General features: G+C 56.1%; 1 protein-coding gene across 1 annotated transcript in view; it reads left to right on the top strand.

Annotated features, from left to right (window-relative positions):
• The first annotated feature begins 7,420 nt into the window (after positions 1–7,420).
• Positions 7,421–20,886, top strand: part of LOC142069914 (uncharacterized) — a 28,652-nt gene continuing 15,186 nt past the window's right edge. The window contains exons 1-7 of the mRNA XM_075122675.1: positions 7,421–7,556; positions 9,582–9,682; positions 16,102–16,227; positions 17,407–17,543; positions 18,093–18,216; positions 18,847–18,933; positions 20,269–20,373. Of these exons, the coding sequence (XP_074978776.1) occupies positions 7,421–7,556; positions 9,582–9,682; positions 16,102–16,227; positions 17,407–17,543; positions 18,093–18,216; positions 18,847–18,933; positions 20,269–20,373 (816 nt within the window). The remainder of the gene's footprint in view (positions 7,557–9,581; positions 9,683–16,101; positions 16,228–17,406; positions 17,544–18,092; positions 18,217–18,846; positions 18,934–20,268; positions 20,374–20,886) is intronic.

Genomic DNA, 20,886 nt, shown 5'->3' with positions numbered 1-20,886 from the left:
GCCTGAAACTAAGCAAGGCCACACAGGGCAGATATGGAAGAACAATGCTGAATAAAGCAGCTTTATGTAGAGTTTAACAAATGATACAGAGAATCAGGGAAATAGCTGGGAACTGGATTGGCTGGCTATATGGATACTTGGGGCAGCTTGCTATTGGATAAGTATGTTGGGAAAAAGGATGTATAAAAGCCTGTGTAACTTCCTGCTCTGTGTACAGGATTTGAGATTCAAATCTCCCTGTACCTATTTGAAGCTTCAAATAAACTTTTCTGCTTCTCCACCCCATTGTGATTACTGGGTGTAGCACACCAGGAAACGAACCATTCAAGCTGTTGTTCAGCCTCTCGGCACTGGGTGCCAGCAACAGCCTGATGCCAGGACAGTCCCCCTGAGCTCTGGAGAGGACTAGAGGTGCCTTAGGACACCTGCCGTGCAGCTGCTGGAGAGTCAGCAGGAGACATTGGGTGAGGACTGGAGCCCCCCAGGGCAGAGGCCATTCAGGAGACCCAGCGTGGGGGGAATCAGGCCTGGGATTCTCTGCAGCGGCTGCTCCCACACAGCCTTGGAGAGAGGAACTGCGAAACCCGCACAAAGCGCTGCCCCGGCACAGAGCTCTATAGCACTGGGACCCCGTACGCGTGAGACGCAATCCAGCAGGGCCTTGGGCCAGCCCCACCCTCTCCCATTGCCCCACTCTGGGAGGCCAGAGCACAGTTCACAATTTAGCACGGACCAGCTGCAAGGATCCTGGCGGGCCCTGGTATGGTTGGAGCAGCATTTTCAATGTTGGGGAAAAGCGAGATCTGTGCAATAGGCAACGCAGCTCCATCTGGGCACCAGCCAGCTCCTGTGCCCCAGAGAGCTCCCACTGAACCAGGGACGAAGGGGGCAGGAGGTGGAAAGAGAAGGTGCCATCCTGGCACCCAGGAGACCCATGTTCATTTCCCAGCTCTGCCACAGATGCTCTGTTTGTCTTCGAGCAAGTCCCTTATTCTCTCTCTGCAGTTGTTCCCTTTCTGTATAGTGGGGGTAGCAGCCAGGCCCTGCCCTGAAGAGGGCAGATAGAATAAATGCAATCGAGATTGGGCAGTGCTCGGATGCCAGGGGGATGAGGGCCAGGATGGTGCCTAAGACAGACTGAAAGCAAGGGGGAGCTACAGAGCCGGTGGTGAGAGGGGTTTGGCCTTTGACAATCTGCTCTGAGTACCTGGGCTGCCAGACCCCAGGCAGCCACTGGCATTGCCAGATCTCCCTGATCTACACTGCTGCTGCTCTCCCTGCTTCTAGGAGTCACTGCCTCTCCCCGGGCCGAGAACCCCGCAGCAATCATCTCCTGGGGCTGCCGTGGCTCTGAGCGTTAGCAAGGCCTGGGACACAGTACGGGGGCGGGGGAGGGGGGGCTGCTATTAAAGCAGCTTCTGCGTCATTGCAGCGGTGGGAGAGGAAGCAGAGAGGGGACCGTTTTCCATCCTGTGGCCAAAGCACCCGGCAGCTTGGGAAAGTGGAAAGAACCGCTCGGGTGGGCTGGGAGCCGGGGGTGCGGAGAGTTCATGAATCCCCGTTCTGCACTGTCACGAGAAGGAGGATCCGGGATGGAAGTGATCCTCCCACTCGGGGATCCAGAGACCCCCTGGCTCCAATAGCATGGACGCAGGGAGGGGCTCTGGCCTGGGGTCTGCAGGAGCTGGGACTAGAGGAGCCCAGATGTCCCTTCCGGCCTAACGTCTGTGACTGTGGGGAGCGGTGTTGGATCATATTAAAGAAGTTCTGTATTAAAATCACAAATGAGTTTGATTCCCAATAGTTTAAAGTCCAGGGTAATACTAATTAAAAGGTCTCTTGGTTTTTGGTGCTGTTTCTCTCCCTCTATGTGTGAAACCTGCAAGCTGCTAATTGTGTTAGTACATTCTAAGACAGAGTCTGTTCTCAAAGCAATTCACAGAGAGAGAGACTCAAAGCAATACTCGAACAACAGAAACAGCACCCAGAGACTGCCTGCCCTTTTGTTGTATTAACAATTGTGATTAAAATAGAGATAGAGGATGTATGTGGATGGATGCTTGGTGTGGACAATAACTGAATGATCAGGGAGGTGCCAGCTTAAGAATCCAGTGTCCATCCGCTGAAGAAGGCGTCAAGTGGAAATAACCAGAGGACCCCCCGGAGGGCAGACTGGAATCCACCCAACAGCCTCAAGAATGGGAGAACCAAAGAACAAGATAACATCTAGCAGTGAGGAGCCCTCAGGAATGTGCTATCTGCTGATTGATTCAGCAACAGCATGATGAAGGAATTCCCATAGACTGGCATAGGAAGAAATTCCTATAAAAATAGACTCTAAAAAGTGAGAACTTTGGGGTCTGATTCTGCAAACCAACTTCCAGGAGCATCAGATGAGCATCTGACAAGGCCCTGCTCCCTCCTCATGTCCAGGCCACCTGGCCAGTGGCTTGGCATGAGCAACTCTAAGGCTGGTAACTATGTTAACAACCCTGCAGAACCTGTGTGTGTGTGTTTGTATGAATGAATGTGTGAATAAATATGAGATTGAATGGAATGTTATAGCTATAACTAACTGCTAACTATGATTCTTTCTGTATTCACAATAAATGTGGTATTTTGCCTTTTTCCCTTTCATGAGATCCTGTTGGTTTTTATTTTATTGGTATAACAGCGGAATGTCCCTCCCATGACCCCAGTGGGGAAGGACAGGCTCTAAAGCCTTGGCGAGGCCAGAGCAAGTCTGGGCTGGGGCATCCCATGGCTGGGGAGTCACACATTGGCTGGTCTGTGACTCGCCTGCCCATTGTGACACGCCCATGCTGGCTGGCACAGCCTCATCCCCTCACTGCCAGGCTTGGCTCTGGCAGAGCGAGAGCTGGTAGGTGCCGCTGGGGAACGCTGAGCCAGCAGTTCCAGCTCCGCCACCGGCAGCAGAAAGTGGGTGGCCCATTTACACGCAGGCTTCTGCCCACTCCTGACTCCAGGTAGGAGAATCTTCTATTGCCCACCTCTGCTTTTCCATTGCATCGCCAACCACACCGAGGCTTCCCCAAGCTCCTGGCTGGGTGGCGCACGTCTGCCAAGTGCCCCGGTGCCGGCCGTCTAGCCTGGTGCCAGTAAGGAAGTGGGCAGCGGCATGCGCACAGGAGGGAGCCCGGGGCGGCTCGACAGAAGGGGTCGCACCAGTGGAGCCCGGAGGGGACGGAGACAAGGAGGAGGGTTTATCAGGGCTGGTGGCACGGCACGGGAAGGCGGCACAGGTGGTTAGATGAGGCATTGGGCTGGGACCCAGGAGAGCTGTGTTCAGTTCCCCGCTCCTCTGTAAGTCTTCTGCGTGAGATCAGGTGAGTCCCCGCCGCTCTGGGCCTCAGCTAACAAGGGAGAGCACGTCCCTGCTCTGCGGAGGGGGCGTTGAGAGCCTAAATACCACAACACCCGTGTGCTAAACCACTGGCATGATGGGGCCAGGTAAGTGCCCAGACACTGAGGTTGCCGGGGGAACAGGCATTCTCCGGTTGCCTGGAGCCATTGTTCCATTCACCAGGACAGTCCAATGCCAGGACAGTCCCCCTGAGCTCTGGAGAGGACTAGAGGTGCCTTAGGACGCCTGCCGTGCAGCTGCTGCAGAGTCAGCAGGAAACAGTGGGTGAGGAATGGAGCCCCCCAGGGCAGGGGCCATTCAGGAGACCCAGCGTGGGGGGCATCAGGCCTGGGATTCTCTGCAGCGGCTGATCCCACACAGGCCTTGGAGAGAGGAGCTGTGAAAGCCCCAGAAAGCGCTGCCCCGGCACAGAGCTCTGTAGCACTGGGACCCCGTATGCGTGAGCCGCAATCTAGTAGGGCCTTGCGCCAGCCCCACCCTCTCCCATTGCCCCGCTCTGGGAGGCCAGAGCACAGTTCACAATTTAGCACGGACCAGCTGCAAGGATCCTGGCGGGCCCTGGTACGGTTGGAGCAGCATTTTCAATGTTGGGGAAAAGCGAGATCTGTGCAATAGGCAACGTAGCTCCATCTGGGCACCAGCCAGCTCCTGTGCCCCAGAGAGCTCCCACAGCTCCCACTGAACCAGGGACGAAGGGGGCAGGAGGTTGAAAGAGAAGGTGCCATCCTGGAACCCAGGAGACCCATGTTCATTTCCCAGCTCTGCCACAGATGCTCTGTTTGTCTTTGAGCAAGTCCCTTCTTCCCTCTGTGCTGTAGTTCCCTGTCTGTGCAGTGGGGGTAGCTGCCAGACCCTGCCCTGAAGGGGGCAGTTAGAATAAATGCAATGGGCAGTGCTCGGATGCCAGGGGGATGAGGGCCAGGATGGTGCCTAAGACAGACCGAAAGCAAGGGGGAGCTACAGAGCCAGTGGTGAGAGGGGTTTGGCCTTTGATAATCTGCTCTGAGTGCCTGGGGTGCCAGACCCCAGACAGCCACTGGCATTGCCAGATCTCCCTGATCTACGGTGCTGCTGCTTTCCCTGCTTCTAGGAGTCACTGCCTCCCCCTGGCCGAGACCCCCGTGTCACGGAGTCCCCGGGCGACGCTCTGGAACTGCTCCCTACGAAGTCAGTCAGGACTCTGGGGAAGTCTCCTTTCTGTGAACAGCCTGTCTGCAGGGCAAACAGCTCACACAGCTTCCACCTTCCTGGGTCTGACCTCTGAGCATTCAGCAGCCTCTGCCCCTCCGTGAGCTTCCCACAGCAAGCCCGTCCAGGCAGGCTCCTGGGGAAGCCGGAGGGTCCTGCACCCCAGCTCCGCAGTCAGACGTGACTCTCAGCCAGCCAGTAAAACAGAAGGTTTATTAGATGACAGGAACATGGTCTAACACAGAGCATGTAGGTGCAGAGAACAGAACCCCTCAGCTGAGTCCATTTTGGTAGGTAGTGAGCCAGACAACCACGTCTGTACTTCACTCCATGTCCCCAGCCAGCCTGAACTGAAACTCTCTCCAGCCCCTCCTCCTCTGGGCTTTGTCCCTTTCCCGGGCCAGGAGGTCACCTGATTCCTTTTTTCTCCAACCCTTTTAGCTCTCACCTTGTAGGGGGGAAGGGCCAGGCCATCAGCACCCAGGAAATAGGGTGTCGGCCATTCTCTGTGTCCAGACCCCTGCACATACCTGCCCTCTAGGGCTCTGCAATGATCATACACCCTTACCCCACCACCTAGATACTTAAGAACTGCATAGGGGAAACTGAGGCACCCACACACTATTCAGAGGAAACATTAAGAACAGTCCCACTTCGTCACATGCCACAGCAATCATCTCCTGGGGCTGTCATGGCACTGAGCATTAGCAAGGTCTGAGACTCAGTTGGGCGGGAGGAGGAGGCTGCTATTAAAGCAGTTTCTGCGTCGTTGCAGCGGTGGGAGAGGAGGCAGAGATGGGACCATTTTACACCCTATGGCCAAAGCATCCGGCAGCTTGGGAAAGTGGAAAGAGCCTCCCATGTGGGCTGGGAGCTATGGGTGGGGAGAGTTCATGAATCCCCGTTCTGCACTGTTACGAGAAGGAGGAACCGGGATGGAATTGATTCTCCCACTCGGGGATCCAGAGACCCCCTGGCTCCAATAGCATGGATGCAGGGAGGGGCTCTGGCCTGGGGTCTGCAGGAGCTGGGACTAGAGGAGCCCAGCGGTCCCTTCCGGCCTAACGTCTGTGACTGTGGGGAGCGGAAGGTCCCTGCCATGGCCCCGGTGGGGAAGGACAAGCTCTAAAGCCTTGGCGAGGCCAGAGCAAGTCTGGGCTGGGGCATCCCATGGCTGGGGAGTCACACATTGGCTGGTCTGTGACTCGCCTGCCCACTGTGACACGCCCCTGCTGGCTGGCACAGCCTCATCCCCTCACTGCCAGGCTTGGCTCTGGCAGAGCGAGAGCTGGCAGGTGCCCCTGGGGAACGCTGAGCCAGCAGATCCAGCTCCGCCACCGGCAGCAGAAAGTGGGTGGCCCATTTACGCGCAGGTTTCTGCCCACTCCTGACTCCAGGTAGGAGAATCTTCTATTGCCCACCTCTGCTTTTCCATTGCATCGCCAACCACACCGAACCTTCCCCGAGCTCCTGGCTGGGCGGTGCATGTCTGCCAAGTGCTCCGGTGCCGGCTGTCTAGCCTGGTGCCAGTGAGGAAGTGGGCACCGGCATGCGCACAGGAGGGAGCCCGGGGCGGCTCGACAGAAGGGGTCGCACCAGTGGAGCCCGGAGGGGACGGAGACAAGGAGGAGGGTTTGGCAGGGCTGGTGGCACGGCACGGGAAGGGGGCACAGGTGGTTAGATGAGGCATTGGGCTGGGACCCAGGAGAGCTGTGTTCAGTTCCCCGCTCCTCTGTAAGTCTTCTGCATGAGATCAGATGAGTCCCCGCCACCCTAGGCCTCAGCTAATGAGGGAGAGCAGGTCCTTGCTCTGCGGGGGGGTTGAGAGCCTAAATACCACAATACCCGTGTGCTCAGCCACTGGCATGGTGGGGCCAGGTAAGTGCCCAGACCGGGAGGTAGCTGGTGGCCCTGCCCCTTGTCCTACTCCAGCCCTGCTCTCGCTCCAGCCTCGCTCCACCCACGCCCCGGCCTCCTGAGTCCAGCTCCAACCACGAGGCCTGACCACCTCCAGCACCTTTGCTGACACCATCACTTCCAGAGGGAATGGCACTGAGGTTGCCGGGGGAACAGGCATTCTCCGACTGCCCGGAGCCATTGTTCCATTCACCAGGACAGTCCGATGCCAGGACAGTCCCCCTGAGCTCTGGAGAGGACTAGAGGTGCCTTAGGACGCCTGCCGTGCAGCTGCTGCAGAGTCAGCAGTTGACACTGGGTGAGGAATGGAGCCCCCCAGGGCAGGGGCCATTCAGGAGACCCAGCGTGGGGGGAATCAGGCCTGGGATTCTCTGCAGCGGCTGCTGCCACACAGGCCTTGGAGAGACGAGCTGCGAAATTGCCACAAAGCTCTGCCCCGGCACAGCCTGCCTGCCTGCTGCTCTCCCGCCTTCTGCTCCTTCCCCTTCACGGTGGGGTCAGAGCAACTCCTGCTGCTCACCAGCTCGCCCCCCACACCCCACCCCGCTTCCCTCCCCCACCTGGGACCTGCCACAGCCCCAATATTCCTGGGGGAAGGGATCAGGGTAATTTCCCTGGGCAGGAAGAATCCTGAGTAGTTGGATGCAGCCTGTCTGCTGGGCAGTTTGTGAACCAGCAGAAGGAGAGGTGGGAGTGACCCGGGGGAGGCCGTTTGGCCTGCGGGATGGGCCTGGGAGTCCGGAGACCTGGGTTCTAATCCTGCCTGTACTGCTGACTGCCTGGGTGACTTTGAGCACATCCATTGGCTTGTTTCCCTGCTGGCAGCTGTAGGCACTGGTGGAATAGCAATACGTGGACTGGCTCTGATGCTGAACGGGGCAGTCGCCTCTCATCTCTCACAAGCAATGCCTTGTCCTGGCTTCTTGCAGGATGGCTGAGGAAGTCCCCAAGGTCCCCTTGAAGCCCATCCTTGCCTGGGAGGAGACGAGACCTCCTCGAAGGAAGAGTCCGCAGAAGAGCCCACAGCAGCAGCAGGAGCTGTGTGTGCCTCAGCCCTTCCATGCTGGTGAGTGGGTGCCTCCTGGGTGGGCGGAGGGGGCTGCAAAAATGGCAGGGGCCATGGCCCTGCATTGCGGTGGGGCTTGCCCCTCTGGGGGTTGGGGTTGCAGGACCAGGGTGTCAGTGGCGGGAGAAGACTCTATCACCTTTGTACAACTCTGGGCTGCCATGAGATGGAGAGACAGGAAAACCCAGGCAGGGGGGAATGGCCCCTCCTGCTGGCAGCAGCTGCAGCCCCTACATCTGATCGGGGCATTAGGGGCGGCAGCAGAAGCATCAGGTGGAGACTGACTGAATTGCCCACCCCGATCCGTCACACACAGGGTCGGAAGATGTTTTCCACCAGTCGAAGGGGATGCTTTGTGCACGGTGGGTTTTCAAGTTGCAGTGGGGGAGATTTAGGTTGGATATTAGGAAAAACTTTTTCACTAAGAGGGTGGTGAAACACTGGAATGCGTTACCTAGGGAGGTGGTAGAATCTCCTTCCTTAGAGGTTTTTAAGGTCAGGCTTGACAAAGCCCTGCCTGGGATGATTTAACTGGGAATTGGTCCTTCTTCGAGCAGGGGGTTGGACTAGATGACCTTCAGGGGTCCCTTCCAACCCTGATATTCTATGATTCTAAGCCTAGGATTGCAGGGCGCCGGCCAAAGCATGAGATGCCCCCTGATGTTGCAGCCCCATCTGCTGGCTCCTTTGCAGGGGGGTGACGCATGGCACAGCACAGGGCATTTGGGTGTGGGGGTTGATGATGGGAGCCCAGGGCTTGCCCAGGTTACACCCCGTGACTGTCGATGGCAGGAGAGGCAGTCAGAGGAAGCAGAACGGGCAGGCCCTGGGTCCCCGTATCCCACGCAGACTGGGTAGCTCCTCCCTCTAGAATCATAGAATCATAGAATATAAGGGTTGGAAGGGACCCCAGAAGGTCATCTAGTCCAACCCCCTGCTCAAAGCAGGACCAATTCCCAGTTAAATCATCCCAGGCAGGGCTTTGTCAAGCCTGACCTTAAAAACCTCTAAGGAAGGAGATTCTACCACCTCCCTAGGTAACGCATTCCAGTGTTTCACCACCCTCATAGTGAAAAAGTTTTTCCTAATATCCAATCTAAACCTCCCCCACTGTAACTTGAGACCATTACTCCTCGTTCTGTCATCTGATACCATTGAGAACAGTCTAGAGCCATCCTCTTTGGAACCCCCTTTCAGGTAGTTGAAAACAGCTATCAAATCCCCCCTCATTCTTCTCTTCTGCAGGCTAAACAATCCCAGCTCCCTCAGCCTCTCCTCATAACTCATATGTTCCAGACCCCTAATAATTTTTGTTGCCCTTCGCTGGACTCTCTCCAATTTATCCACATCCTTCTTGAAGTGTGGGGCCCAAAACTGGACACAGTACTCCAGATGAGGCCTCACCAATGTCGAATAGAGGGGAACGATCACGTCCCTCGATCTGCTCGCTATGCCCCTACTTATACATCCCAAAATGCCATTGGCCTTCTTGGCAACAAGGGCACACTGCTGACTCATATCCAGCTTCTCGTCCACTGTCACCCCTAGGTCCTTTTCCGCAGAACTGCTGCCTAGCCATTCGGTCCCTAGTCTGTAGCTGTGCATTGGGTTCTTCCGTCCTAAGTGCAGGACCCTGCACTCTCCCGCAGCACGGAGGAGAGCGATTCACTGCCAGTCCCTCTGCCCCCTCCAGCAATGGCCCGGAGAGCGGGGACACCACTCAGAGCCTGACATCATGCCTCCTTCCAGGTGTGGCGCTCCCCAAATCCCCAGGCTCAACCTGCATGCTGGGTGCGGGCAGGGAAGTGGGGTGGCCGCTGGGAACCAGGGCTCTGACTGGATCTTTGCTGGGCTGAGCAGCAAAGAGTTGGGGAAACCAAGGATGGCTGTGCCAGACCCTGTTGTGCATCGGGGCTGCTACCCAGCTGGGGTGGGAGCGGGGGACAAGGGTTTCTGCTAAGATCTCTGTCACCCAGCCTGCAGCTTGGCAGCCCCAGGTATTACCACTGCTCTGTCTTTGATCAGATTCACCATCACCTGGGAATGCCTCCTGTTTTATGGGGCCAGACTCGCAGGAGAAAGAGACCCTAGACTACATCAACACCTTTCTCAAGGGCAATGAACAGGTACCAAGAGCCCTCCTCTGATCTCTCAGCTACTGCCCTGTCCACATGCAGTATCCGTCCTTCTCCGGATGAGGCATGGATTCTAAGGCCAGACGGGACCACTGTGACCTCCTGTATAACACAGGCCAGAGACCTGCCCCCAAATAATTCCTGTTTAAACTAGAGCATCTTAAAAACATCCTCTCTTGAGTTACAAAAGGCACCCACCATGCCCCTTGCCCACTGGATTTGGCCAGTCCCCAGCATGATGGGTTGCCCCCCTTTGAGGTGCCATCTGATGTACTGGCTTATCACTGAGCCCGCCTGTTCTGCCAGCCTGGGCCCCCGTTACCTTGTCTTGTTGGGTTCGGCTCACAAGCCTCTTCCAGCCATACACACAGGCAGGGCCACTGTGACGAAGTGGGCCTGTTCTTAATGTTTCCTCCGAATATTGTGGGGGTGCCTCAGTTTCCCCTATGCAGTTCTTAAGTATCTAGGTGATGGGGTAAGGGTGTATGATCATTGCAGAGCCCTAGAGGGCAGGTGTGTGCAGGGGTCTGGACACAGAGAATGGCCGACACCCTGTTTCCTGGCAACTGATGGCCTGGGCCCTTCCCCCCCTGCAAGGTGAAAGCTGAAGGGTTGGAGAACAAAGGAATCAGGTGCCCTCCTGGCCCGGGAAAGGAACAAAGCCCAGAGGAGGAGGGGCTGGAGGGAGTTTCAGTTTGGGGCTGGCTGGGACATGGAGTGAAGTGCAGACGTGGTTATCTGGCTCACTGCCCCCCAGAATGGACCCAGCTGAGGGGTCCCGTTCTCTGCACCTGCAAGCTCTGTTTTAGACCATGTTCCTGTCGTCTAATAAACCTTCTGTTTTACTGGCTGGCTGAGAGTCACGTCTGACTGCGAAGTTGGGGTGCAGGACCCTCTGGCTTCCCCAGGAGCACCGCCTGAGCGGACTCGCTGGGGGAAGCACACGGAGAGGCAGAGGATGCTGAATGCTCCGAGGTCAGACCCAGGAAGGTGGAAGCTGTGTGAGCTGTGTGTCCTGAAGACAGTCTGCTCACAGAAAGGCGACTGCCCCAGAGTCCTGACTGGCTTCATGGGGAGCAGTTCCAGAGCATCGCCCAGGGACTCCGTGACAACTGGTGGCAGCGGTGGGATGTACTGTACCCCGTGGACGGCGCTTCCTGCAGTAAGTGACTGGGGAGCAGTAACACGCAGGGGGATTGACGAGGACCAGACGTGCTGAAGGCTCAGAGAGGAGCGGTTTCGGGGGGCAGTTAACCCCTGGGAGTGTGTGACCAGCGAGAAGGACTGTGCAGTAATGGGGTCCCCCTGGGGACTGCAGTGAGCAGTCTCAGGGGCGGAGGAGCCTGCAGCTTGGCCCGGGGAGAGAGAAGGACTTTTGCAGTAACAGGGTTCCCCTGGGGATTGCAGCGAGCAGTCCAAGGGGCGGAGGAGTCTGCAGCTCGACCCTGGCAAAGAGGTGGTGACCTTGAGAAGGGCTGGCACACTAGGGGTTCTCCCTGGAAACCGTGGGGAGCTGAGAACACACGGGCCTGTGAGTCCACAACAACTTGGGAAGAGCGGAGTGGCGGCCTGTCACTGTCTCCTTAAGAAGGACATTGTAACCCTGTGCAGAAAGAGAGGGTTGACTTTGGAAAGTTCACCAAAGCAGAGTTAATCGTGCAGCTGGAGGAGGATGACCGCTCTAAGGAACAGATTCCTGACCCCAACTGGGGCTATAGCAGGATCTGGGAGCAGCTGGAGTGGGAGCCAGGCATCCCCAAGACTCCTGTCCCTGACCAGACGAGGGTCTTCACGATCGGGTTCCCCATCGGGGGATCGAGAGGGACGGGATTGGAGCTGAGTCCGAGAGAGCAAGAGGACCGTGGGAGACAGCGAGAGCCCGAGAAAGAGCTGCAGAAGCAGCAGCAGCATGAACTGGCGGTGGGGGAGCGGAGAGGCCTAGGGGACCTCCCCAGGGTGAGTGGGGATAGACCCCGGGGGGCCAGTTCCGCAGGGAACCTCGAGACTAAATTGCTGCCCCTAGTTAAGGAGGGGGGGTGTGTGGATGCCCACCTCACTGCCTTTGAGCAGGCTGGCGATTTGAACCAGGGGGACCCTGCGGAAAAGCCCCGGTGTCTAGCTCCCTTGCTGGGTCCCAAGGCCACAGACTCCATCAGCCAGATGGGTGGGGAGGTGGACACGCTCCCACTCCTGACCTATATGTCTGTGTGGAGTTTCCTGGGGCCAGGCCCCTCGGACCCCCAGTGGGAGCGGAAGGGGATGGTCAATGGGGAGACATTCCTGGGGTGGCGAGATCCTGGGACAGAGAGAACTGGTGTCAGGCCCCGGGTGGTGCAGCCTCAGATGCTGAGGGGCTGTGTGAGCTGGGTGAGGGTCCCAGGGACGAAGCCCCTCGCCCTGCCTATGGCCCAGATCCCCGTGCAGACCCAGGAGGGGTGGGGCTGGCTGGTCGTTGGGGTGCTCCAGGACACCAGCTGCGAGACCCTGTTGTGGGGTGACTGTGTCTCTTTGGGACAGGATCCAGGCCCTGTTCCTGTAACTGCCAAGGGTTTGAATTTGAATCCAGGGAACCAATCGGTGGAGAGGGAAATGGTCAGTGAAAATGCAGATGACCTGGCTGGCAGCAGGGAGGAGCCGCTAGGCTCAGGCTACCTGCCTGCCTGTAACCAGACCCCTGGGGCTGGGTGGGACAGAGAGATGCTCCCTGCCCCCTTGCACACCAGACTGGGGACTCTCGCTGGCTCTGATGCATTGAGGAAAGCAGTGGCCTGCCCCCACTGGGACAGCAAGGGCAGCGCTGAGCACAGTGGGAGCTGAGACCCCAGCTGAGTGGGGGGAGACACAGGCAGGGCAGGGGATCTGTGGGGAGTGGCAAGGTGCTTGGTAAGGAAAGTTTGGATGAGCCTAGGCAGCCTTGTGAGCTGATGGCTGTGTCTAGTCAGCAGGGTGGGAAGGCGAGGAGAGTGGAAGATGAGTGTCCCTGGACCTTACCTGTTAGCTGGGTGGAGAATTGGGACAGTGAAGGAAATGGGTCTCTGTCTGTCAGGGGTATTGACTTGCCTATGGAGGGAGCTACCCTGATCTCCAAGCAGTTGTCTGTGACCAGCCTTGTGTGCTGGGACAAGGGGAAAGAGATCCCAACCTGTGTGTCTGGTAAAGGAGGAAGTGTGTCCGGCTCTTCTTGGTCTGTGGAGCAGACAGAAGGGGCCTTTCAGCCTGTGATGGTTGAGGGTCGTGCAGTTGTCTCAGAGCTGGTTCTGGATTCAGCTAAAGTCCAGGAAGGGAAGGGTCCTAAGTTTCTGTCTGCTCGGGAGAATGGCCCTGTAACTAGGTCGCATCCAGTTAGGGTCTATGTAAAATCCCAGAGACCAGACAATTCTGGTGCTTGTATTTTGCCTGTTGCTAGTGTGTTGTTGGAAAGGGTGGAGCAACTCTGTCTAATCAGGGTGAGATCCTAGCCAGGGCACAAGGAGAGCATGAAGGTGTGTGATTGTGTTACCTACTGAGGGTGTGGAAACCTGTAGCAAGGAGGAAAAGATTCCTGAACTTGTGTGTGGCAAAGGGAAGGAGAAGGCTTCTAACCTTTTATCTAGGAAGTCTGTAAGTTTGCCTGAAAGGGGATTGTGTAGGAATCCGCCTGATGGGCCAGAGGTGATTCTGGATGTAAGGGAGACCCAGAAAGAGTCTGTAGTTGCTCAGGAAAGTGTTCCCCTAGAGCAAGCCCTAGGTAAAGAGGGTAAGAGCAGAATTTCTGGGAGGGGTGAATTGTTGCATAGAAAAGCCCTTGGGAAAGGAATCCTCATGGAGTCTTTGCAAGCAGTTTACTGCAACTGAAGGGTGTGAAAGTGATTTAATCAAGAAAGTTTCAGTTCCTAACAGCCAGAAATTTTCTGTTGTGAATGGATCCACTGACTTTGCTGTTGAAAGATCCAGTGTGGAGAGCTTTGAGAAGGTCTCAGATGGAGTGAAAGCTGTTAAGAAAGGTATACCGTCCTATAACCAAGTGGCTGTGTTTGGCCAGCTTGTTGGGGAGACAAGGTTGTTGAGAAAGGGATGTCTCCATGCTAGTTCTGTAAGTGAACAGTATGTCGCCCAGGTCAAGATGGGGGCCCTTGACCAAGAGAGCCCGAATTGCAGCCCTCCAGACTGGAGCTCTGGGAGAAAACCCAATCCCAGTTTGACCCCCTGGGGTTTTGGGGTGGCCAAAGGGCATGGGCTGCAGAAACCTTCCCACATGCAGCCTGCTAGTGCTATCGACCACCCCCGACCTAAGGGAGGGCGTGAAACTGGAAGGGCCTGGTGTAACTCCTACCAAGGAATGGGAGAGATGCTGGGGCATCCATGGGAACATTGGTGGCTTCGAACTTCCCCAGGTCACCGGGAAAAGTGACCCCGCTCAGTTCGATCTCGAAGGGGGGAGAGATGTGACGAAGTGGGCCTGTTCTTAATGTTTCCTCCGAATATTGTGGGGGTGCCTCAGTTTCCCCTATGCAGTTCTTAAGTATCTAGGTGATGGGGTAAGGGTGTATGATCATTGCAGAGCCCTAGAGGGCAGGTGTGTGCAGGGGTCTGGACACAGAGAATGGCCGACACCCTGTTTCCTGGCAACTGATGGCCTGGGCCCTTCCCCCCCTGCAAGGTGAAAGCTGAAGGGTTGGAGAACAAAGGAATCAGGTGCCCTCCTGGCCCGGGAAAGGAACAAAGCCCAGAGGAGGAGGGGCTGGAGGGAGTTTCAGTTTGGGGCTGGCTGGGACATGGAGTGAAGTGCAGACGTGGTTATCTGGCTCACTGCCCCCCAGAATGGACCCAGCTGAGGGGTCCCGTTCTCTGCACCTGCAAGCTCTGTTTTAGACCATGTTCCTGTCGTCTAATAAACCTTCTGTTTTACTGGCTGGCTGAGAGTCACGTCTGACTGCGAAGTTGGGGTGCAGGACCCTCTGGCTTCCCCAGGAGCACCGCCTGAGCGGACTCGCTGGGGGAAGCACACGGAGAGGCAGAGGATGCTGAATGCTCCGAGGTCAGACCCAGGAAGGTGGAAGCTGTGTGAGCTGTGTGTCCTGAAGACAGTCTGCTCACAGAAAGGCGACTGCCCCAGAGTCCTGACTGGCTTCATGGGGAGCAGTTCCAGAGCATCGCCCAGGGACTCCGTGACAGCCACACCCAGCTGCAGAAAGACACAGACACTGAGATCAGCTCTGGGAAGACTCAGCTGAAGGGCCTTGTCCCAGTTCTCTGGTGCCCACCTCCTTTGGAGTACGGACCCAAAGGTTTTATGACATTCGCCCCCTCCCTCGATGTCGAGAGAGGTATGAACAACTCTTTGCCCCTCCTCCCAGTTACTAATTTATACTACAAACTGGGTTGTGGTATAAACAAGAAACAAGATGATTAACTACAAGAGGTAGATTTTAAGCGGTTAGAAGAGATAGCAAACAGAACAAAGCAGATTACCCTAGTAAATAAAGAAAACACACAAACGAAGCTTTATACACCAGATAGATAGGATATCCATTAGCAAATTCTCCCCGAGTGATAAACAGGTTGGCAGATTCTTAAGGCAGAAGCTGCCTTGGTTTTGCAGCTTGGATTTCCCAGGTTTCTCTCTCTAGCCTAGGACCATCACTTCTCATGGTTCAATCTTTGTCTCTCAGGTGTTTCCAGGTATCTTATTGCAGGGAGTCTGAGGTCCCGTCCCGTCCCCCCTGCGATTTTATTGTTCCTCTTTTATCTTCTCTTCCCACCTGCTGGATAACTCTTTTGCTGTGACCTGGATCCAACAGGTCCCGTTCTGTCACGTTATCTCGGGGAGGTTTCTGTTGCACACAGTTCCTGGGGTAGCCCTAATGCTTGTGCATTTCCTCCAGGAGCCAGTGTTTGGCTTTTTTGCTGTTCTACCTGAAAGGCTGTTTTGAACCTCACAGTGTTTTTCAGGAACACATACACAGCTCAACTTCAGAACGTCACATACAACGATAGCACATGCAATCCAATGAGACATTAATGTCTAGCAGATAAAGACTTTTAGACTGATACCTTACAAGACATACTTGGTACCAAACATATCCTAATTATATGACCGTGGCGAATATTGGGGTATCAGGGTGTCACACCCAGATGTTCCTCCCACTCTAGCAAGCCCCCCAGTAAGACTGTCTGGATGCTTAGCCCCCATGTTGCAGTTCCTCTTTGGACACCTACCCCGTGAGATCTGCTCCCTCTCTGGTCTGGTTTCACACAGAGCTGCCCTGCCCTCCCCACATAGTCTCTCCTGTTGGGAGATGAATGGCCTTCTGGCCTTCAGCATATCAAAGCCTGAGCAGCGCTGGGGGGAAGCTTTCTGACATCTCTCCCACTGGCAGCTCCTTTCCACGCTAACCTTCCTGTTTTTGTCTAATCTCTGCGGGGCATAGGAGGAGGCCAAGAAACTTGAATTCTTGGATCGTGTCATCACCATCAGCAGGGCCGCCCTCACGAGGCACCCAGAACAAAACCTGGCAGCTTTTCTCTGCAAAGCCCTCCTTGTGGAGAAGATAAAGGTGAGTAAAACACACACTCGGGCTATGTTACTTGGCGGGTTTAGTGATTGGCCTGGAGAGCTCTGCAGATTTGTCTACCTTCAACTGCCAATCGCTGGATCGTGTTGGACGTTTGTCTGTTAGACTGAAGAGCCCATTATCAAGCATTTGCTCCCTGTCTAGGTACTTACAGACTATCATCAAGGCACCCTGTAACCTTCTCTTTGTGAAGCTGAACTGATTGATTTCTGGAGTCTCTCACTATAAGGCATGTTTCCCAGTCCTTCAGTCACTCTTGTGGCTCTTCTCTGACCCCTCTCCAATTTATCAACATTCTCCTTGAATTGTGGGCACCAGACCTGGACAGAGGATCCCAGCAGAGGTCGCACCACTGCCAAATACCGAGGGAAAATAACCTCTCTAACAACTGGAGATTGCCCTGTTTGCACAGCCCAGGATGGCATAAGCCCTTTTGGCCCCAGCCTCGCACTGGGCGCTCCTGTGCACCTGATTACCATGACTGCCAAGTCTTTTCCAGAGTCACCGTTTCCCAGGTTAGAGACCCCATGCTGTGAGTGTGGCCTGCGTTCTTTGTTCCTGAACATGTCACTGTATTGAAACATAGGTATTTCCCTTGCACCCAGCTTCCCAAGTCACCAGGTCGCTCTGTATACACCAGTCTCCCTGCACAGAGCCCCAACACTCCGCAGTCAGTGCCCACTAGGGAACTAGCAACAAATCTGCTCCGTAGATTTGGAAAGTCTTTGCTCTGCGGCGCTGCAGAAAGCTTTCCGGAGCTTACCTCCCTTCCCTGAACGTGGGACAACGTGTGCTGGTGGGTGGTCCAGTGGGCTGGGGCTCAGTTCCTCAGTGAGACCTTTGGGCAAAGCACTTCCCCCTCTGTGCCTCAGTTTCCCTCCCATGCCTTGTCTCGTCCAGTTAGCTCGTGAGTTCTCTGGGGCAGGGACTGGCTCTCACCATGTGTGTGCAGCACCTGGCACAAGGAGCCTGATCTCAGGTGGAGTCCCTGGGTGCTAATGCTGATGGAGCCTTTGCAGTGCACTGGTGCGTGACGCTGGGGCACTGACCACAGGCCCTGCACTGCGCTCCCCAGCTGGAGCCCTGCACACCGTCAAGCCCACAGCAGGACGACCTGTCTGCCGAGGCCACGTGTTGCAGGCCCTGCGCTTTGCTCCCCAGTCGGAGCCTTACGGGAGCTCGGAGCCCGGCTGGCACTTCCCCACATTATCTCCCCAGGAGCTGATTGATCTTGAGTCCGTCGACTCCCTGACCAGCGGGGTGCGTCAGCAAGCGATGCTCGCCATCATGGAGCTGAGGTACCCGGCCTGCCCGCGCAGCCCCAGCTAGTGCTGTGTGCAGCCAGACACGCCAGCCTCTTGGCGTGGCCAGTTCTCCAGGGCATTGCCCCCTCTGCTCCTCCCCCGTCTTCCCATTCCCCCGGGCACGTGGCACCCGTGGGTTGGTGGTGGAGGATCCTTCGGTGCCTGGCGACCTCTCCAAGTGGCCGTGTGAAGATGTGGGGAGGGAGCGAGGGGGTTGGACCGGTCCCCTCTGGGACCCGCAGGCGATGGCTCCGGGGGGAGAGGGGCAGTTGGGCACTGCCGGAGCGGAGCCACCGGAGTCACCGCCAGCTGTGCCAGCTGCATCCCACCGGCAGCTCAGCGACTCCCTGTGGCTCAGAGGCTGGGCAGGCTGAGCCCTGGCACGTGGCACAGCCTGCGCCAGAGGGGGCTCTCTCTCAGTGCCGCTGGCGCCCTGCTCTCAGCTTCCCAGAAGCCTGCCCATCATGTCCTGGGAGCCTGAGGCCAACATCAGTGCATCAGTCTCGCCTCAGCCCTCCAATCCGCGCGTGTCTCTTCTCTTAGCAAAGTGAAGCCACTGCTGCGGGGAATGGAGCTATCCAGCCTGCTCACCGTCTGCTTCTCCAGCGTCTTCTCCCTGCCTCCAGCAGAGACCAACCAGGGCGTGGAGGCTGCTCTATACAACAACGTAAGCCCCAAACTAGCCATGAGGAGCTGCCCCAAACCGAGGGGGAATCCTGCAAGTCGCTCATGTCCCTGCCCCCTGGGTTACCTGGCGCTGGCATAAGAGTGTAATGATCACAGCTCCTTGGCAGTGCTTCAGCTCAGGACCTGCAGTACCAAAGCACAAGCCACACCGCCACAGATAAAGGAGTAACTCCCTCATAGGGTAGCAGTAGTAGGCATTTATCCTTCACAGGCACCGGCAATTAGTGGGGAACAGACACTCCCTTCACAAGCACATTCATCCCCAGTGCATGGCTGGGAGCACAGGCCTGAGATCGGCTGCTTGAGATGCACACAGGCCAGGGGAAGTGAAGCTTGGCTGGAAATCTCCCCTCCCCCTCAAATGCGGAGTCCTTCCTGACTCTTCTCATGCGTTCGACTGTGTGCAGTGGCCTCCCTGGGGACAACAAAAGCGGGTGGGGTCCTGTTGCCAGGAGGAGTTTGCAGTCGGTCCCCTGCGGGTACAAGTGAGTGGGTGAGCTGGAATAGCAGGGGCTGCCATGGCCTGGGGCGTGTCACATGCCAGGGCATTGGTTCGTCGCCTAGCTGGGTAACGCCACTTGCTGTGGTTTCTCCTCTGCTCTGCACGCAGACTCTGAACACCATGGATGAGCTGCTGAAGGCCTTGGTGTGCGAGGATGAGAAGCCCAACCTTGGGGTGCTGCAAAACATCATGGAGGTGTGGAGGCATGGGGGCAGGAAGGGGATGAGTCCTGTAGCGGGGGTGGGGCTCTGGGACCAAGGCTTCATTTAATCCCAAGCATGGGACACCCCCGTGCCTTCTGCTCCTCAGAGTACGTTCTATATAAAGGTTCTTGGGCTGGAGGACCAAGTGCCCCCGCTATATATGAAAAACCTCTGCATTGGGTGGGGGTGCAGGAGTGTGGGATCTGCCGTGTTCTCCACTGAGCCTCATCTGACCCCGGGATTCATCTGTGTTCACCATACTGGCCAGAGCCCAGAGCTAGATTCCCCCAACGTTCTAGTTCTGGGGCCACAGGAAGTCGATTCTGTGGGTGGTTTGTGCTCCAAAAAGAGGGAAATGTCCTCGGCAGATATTCGGTCTTCTCGATCCCAGAGCTTGGGAAGAGGGAATCACAGAAGTGCAGGGCTGGAAGGGATCTCAAGAGGTCATCTACTCCACCCTCTGCACTGAGGCAGGGCCAAACATTCCTCGACCGTCCCTGAGGAGTGTTTGTTCAGCCTGTTTTTTTTAAAACGTCCATGATGGGGAGTCCACCACTGCCCTAGGTCACCTGTTCCAGTGCTTAGCCACCCTCAGACTTTTTCCGAATATTTAACCTCAATCTCCCTTGCTGCAGATTAAGCCCATTACTTCTTGTCCTACCTTCAGGGGACGTGGAGAACAATTAGTCACCATCCTCTGTGAAACAGCCCTTAACATATTTGAAGAGTGTTAGGAGGTGCCCCCTCTGTCTTCTCAAGACGAAACATGCCCAAGTCGTTCACCCTTTCTTCATAGGTCAGGTTTTCTAAACCGCTGATCATTTTTGTTGCTGTCCTCTGGACGGGCCCCAGTTTGTTCACATCTTTCTTAAAGCGGGGTGCCAAGAACTGGACACAGTGCTCCAAGCTAATACACCTCAGAATGACATTTCCCTCTTTCATAACAGCATCACACTCTTGATTCCTATTCAGTGTGAGATTCACGATAACCCCCAGATCCTTTTCTGCAGTCCTGCCACCTAGCCGGTCATCCCCCACTTTCTTTTTATGCATTTGATTTTTCCTTCCTAAGTGCGTTACGTCACATTGGTTTTGACTGAATTTCATCTTGTTGACTTCAGACCAACTCTCCAATTTGGCAAGCTCATTCTGAACACTTTCCTTTGTCTTTCTCCTAATGCATTTACAGAGCTGCTTCTGATTGCCTTTTATGTCCCTTGCCAGTTAGAACTCATTTTTGCCAAAGCCTTTCTGATTTTCACTCTATGTGCTTGTGCTATTTTTTGGTCCTTCTCCTTCTCAATTTGTCTCAATCTGTTTCTCTCAGGTCCTGCTCCCCTGGACCGCATCCAAGGAGGTGCATGTGCGGCTGAGGGCAGTGGGAAGAATCACCTGGCTGACCAAATTCATCTCCGGTCAACACAAATTCAAGGTGAGCAGGCTGTGACTCTGGCCGTCTCCTAACTGCACTGAGCAGCCTCACGGTGCAGCGCTCCCTGGCAGGGAAAACCTGGGCCTGGAATAGTGACTCAGCAAGATCCTCGGTCGGAGTCCAACCTAATGAGCCCTGATGTGGACAGGTCTGTCCTCTGACTCCAGTGGGCCTTGGGTGGAGCCCCATAATTCTATCTCCAAGGACTCTCCCCGCTGTTCCCCTAGGACCAAAGTCTGCTCTGCAGGGTCAGCGGATTTACACAGGATCGCCCTGAGAGCACCATCTGAACCCAGGTGTCTCTTCACCCCCTTTCTCAGTTGCCCCCGGGATGCTTTGGCATCAGCTCCTGCCAGGCTGCCAGATGAACACCCCCTGCTTTGGGTGCTCAGGGCCATTGAGCTGCTCCAGCTGCTCCATCCCCCCTGTGGCAGGGTCTCCCCGCCAGCAGCTGGAGGGGGGCGCTTGCATGATATGCCCCCAGAGGCTGGGGCAGCAGAATAGAAGGAGGGA

Source organism: Caretta caretta, chromosome 23 (genome assembly GCF_965140235.1).
Source record: "Caretta caretta isolate rCarCar2 chromosome 23, rCarCar1.hap1, whole genome shotgun sequence".
In the NCBI taxonomy this organism is placed as follows: domain Eukaryota; kingdom Metazoa; phylum Chordata; order Testudines; family Cheloniidae; genus Caretta; species Caretta caretta.
This window is presented reverse-complemented; position numbering and strand designations above follow the sequence as displayed.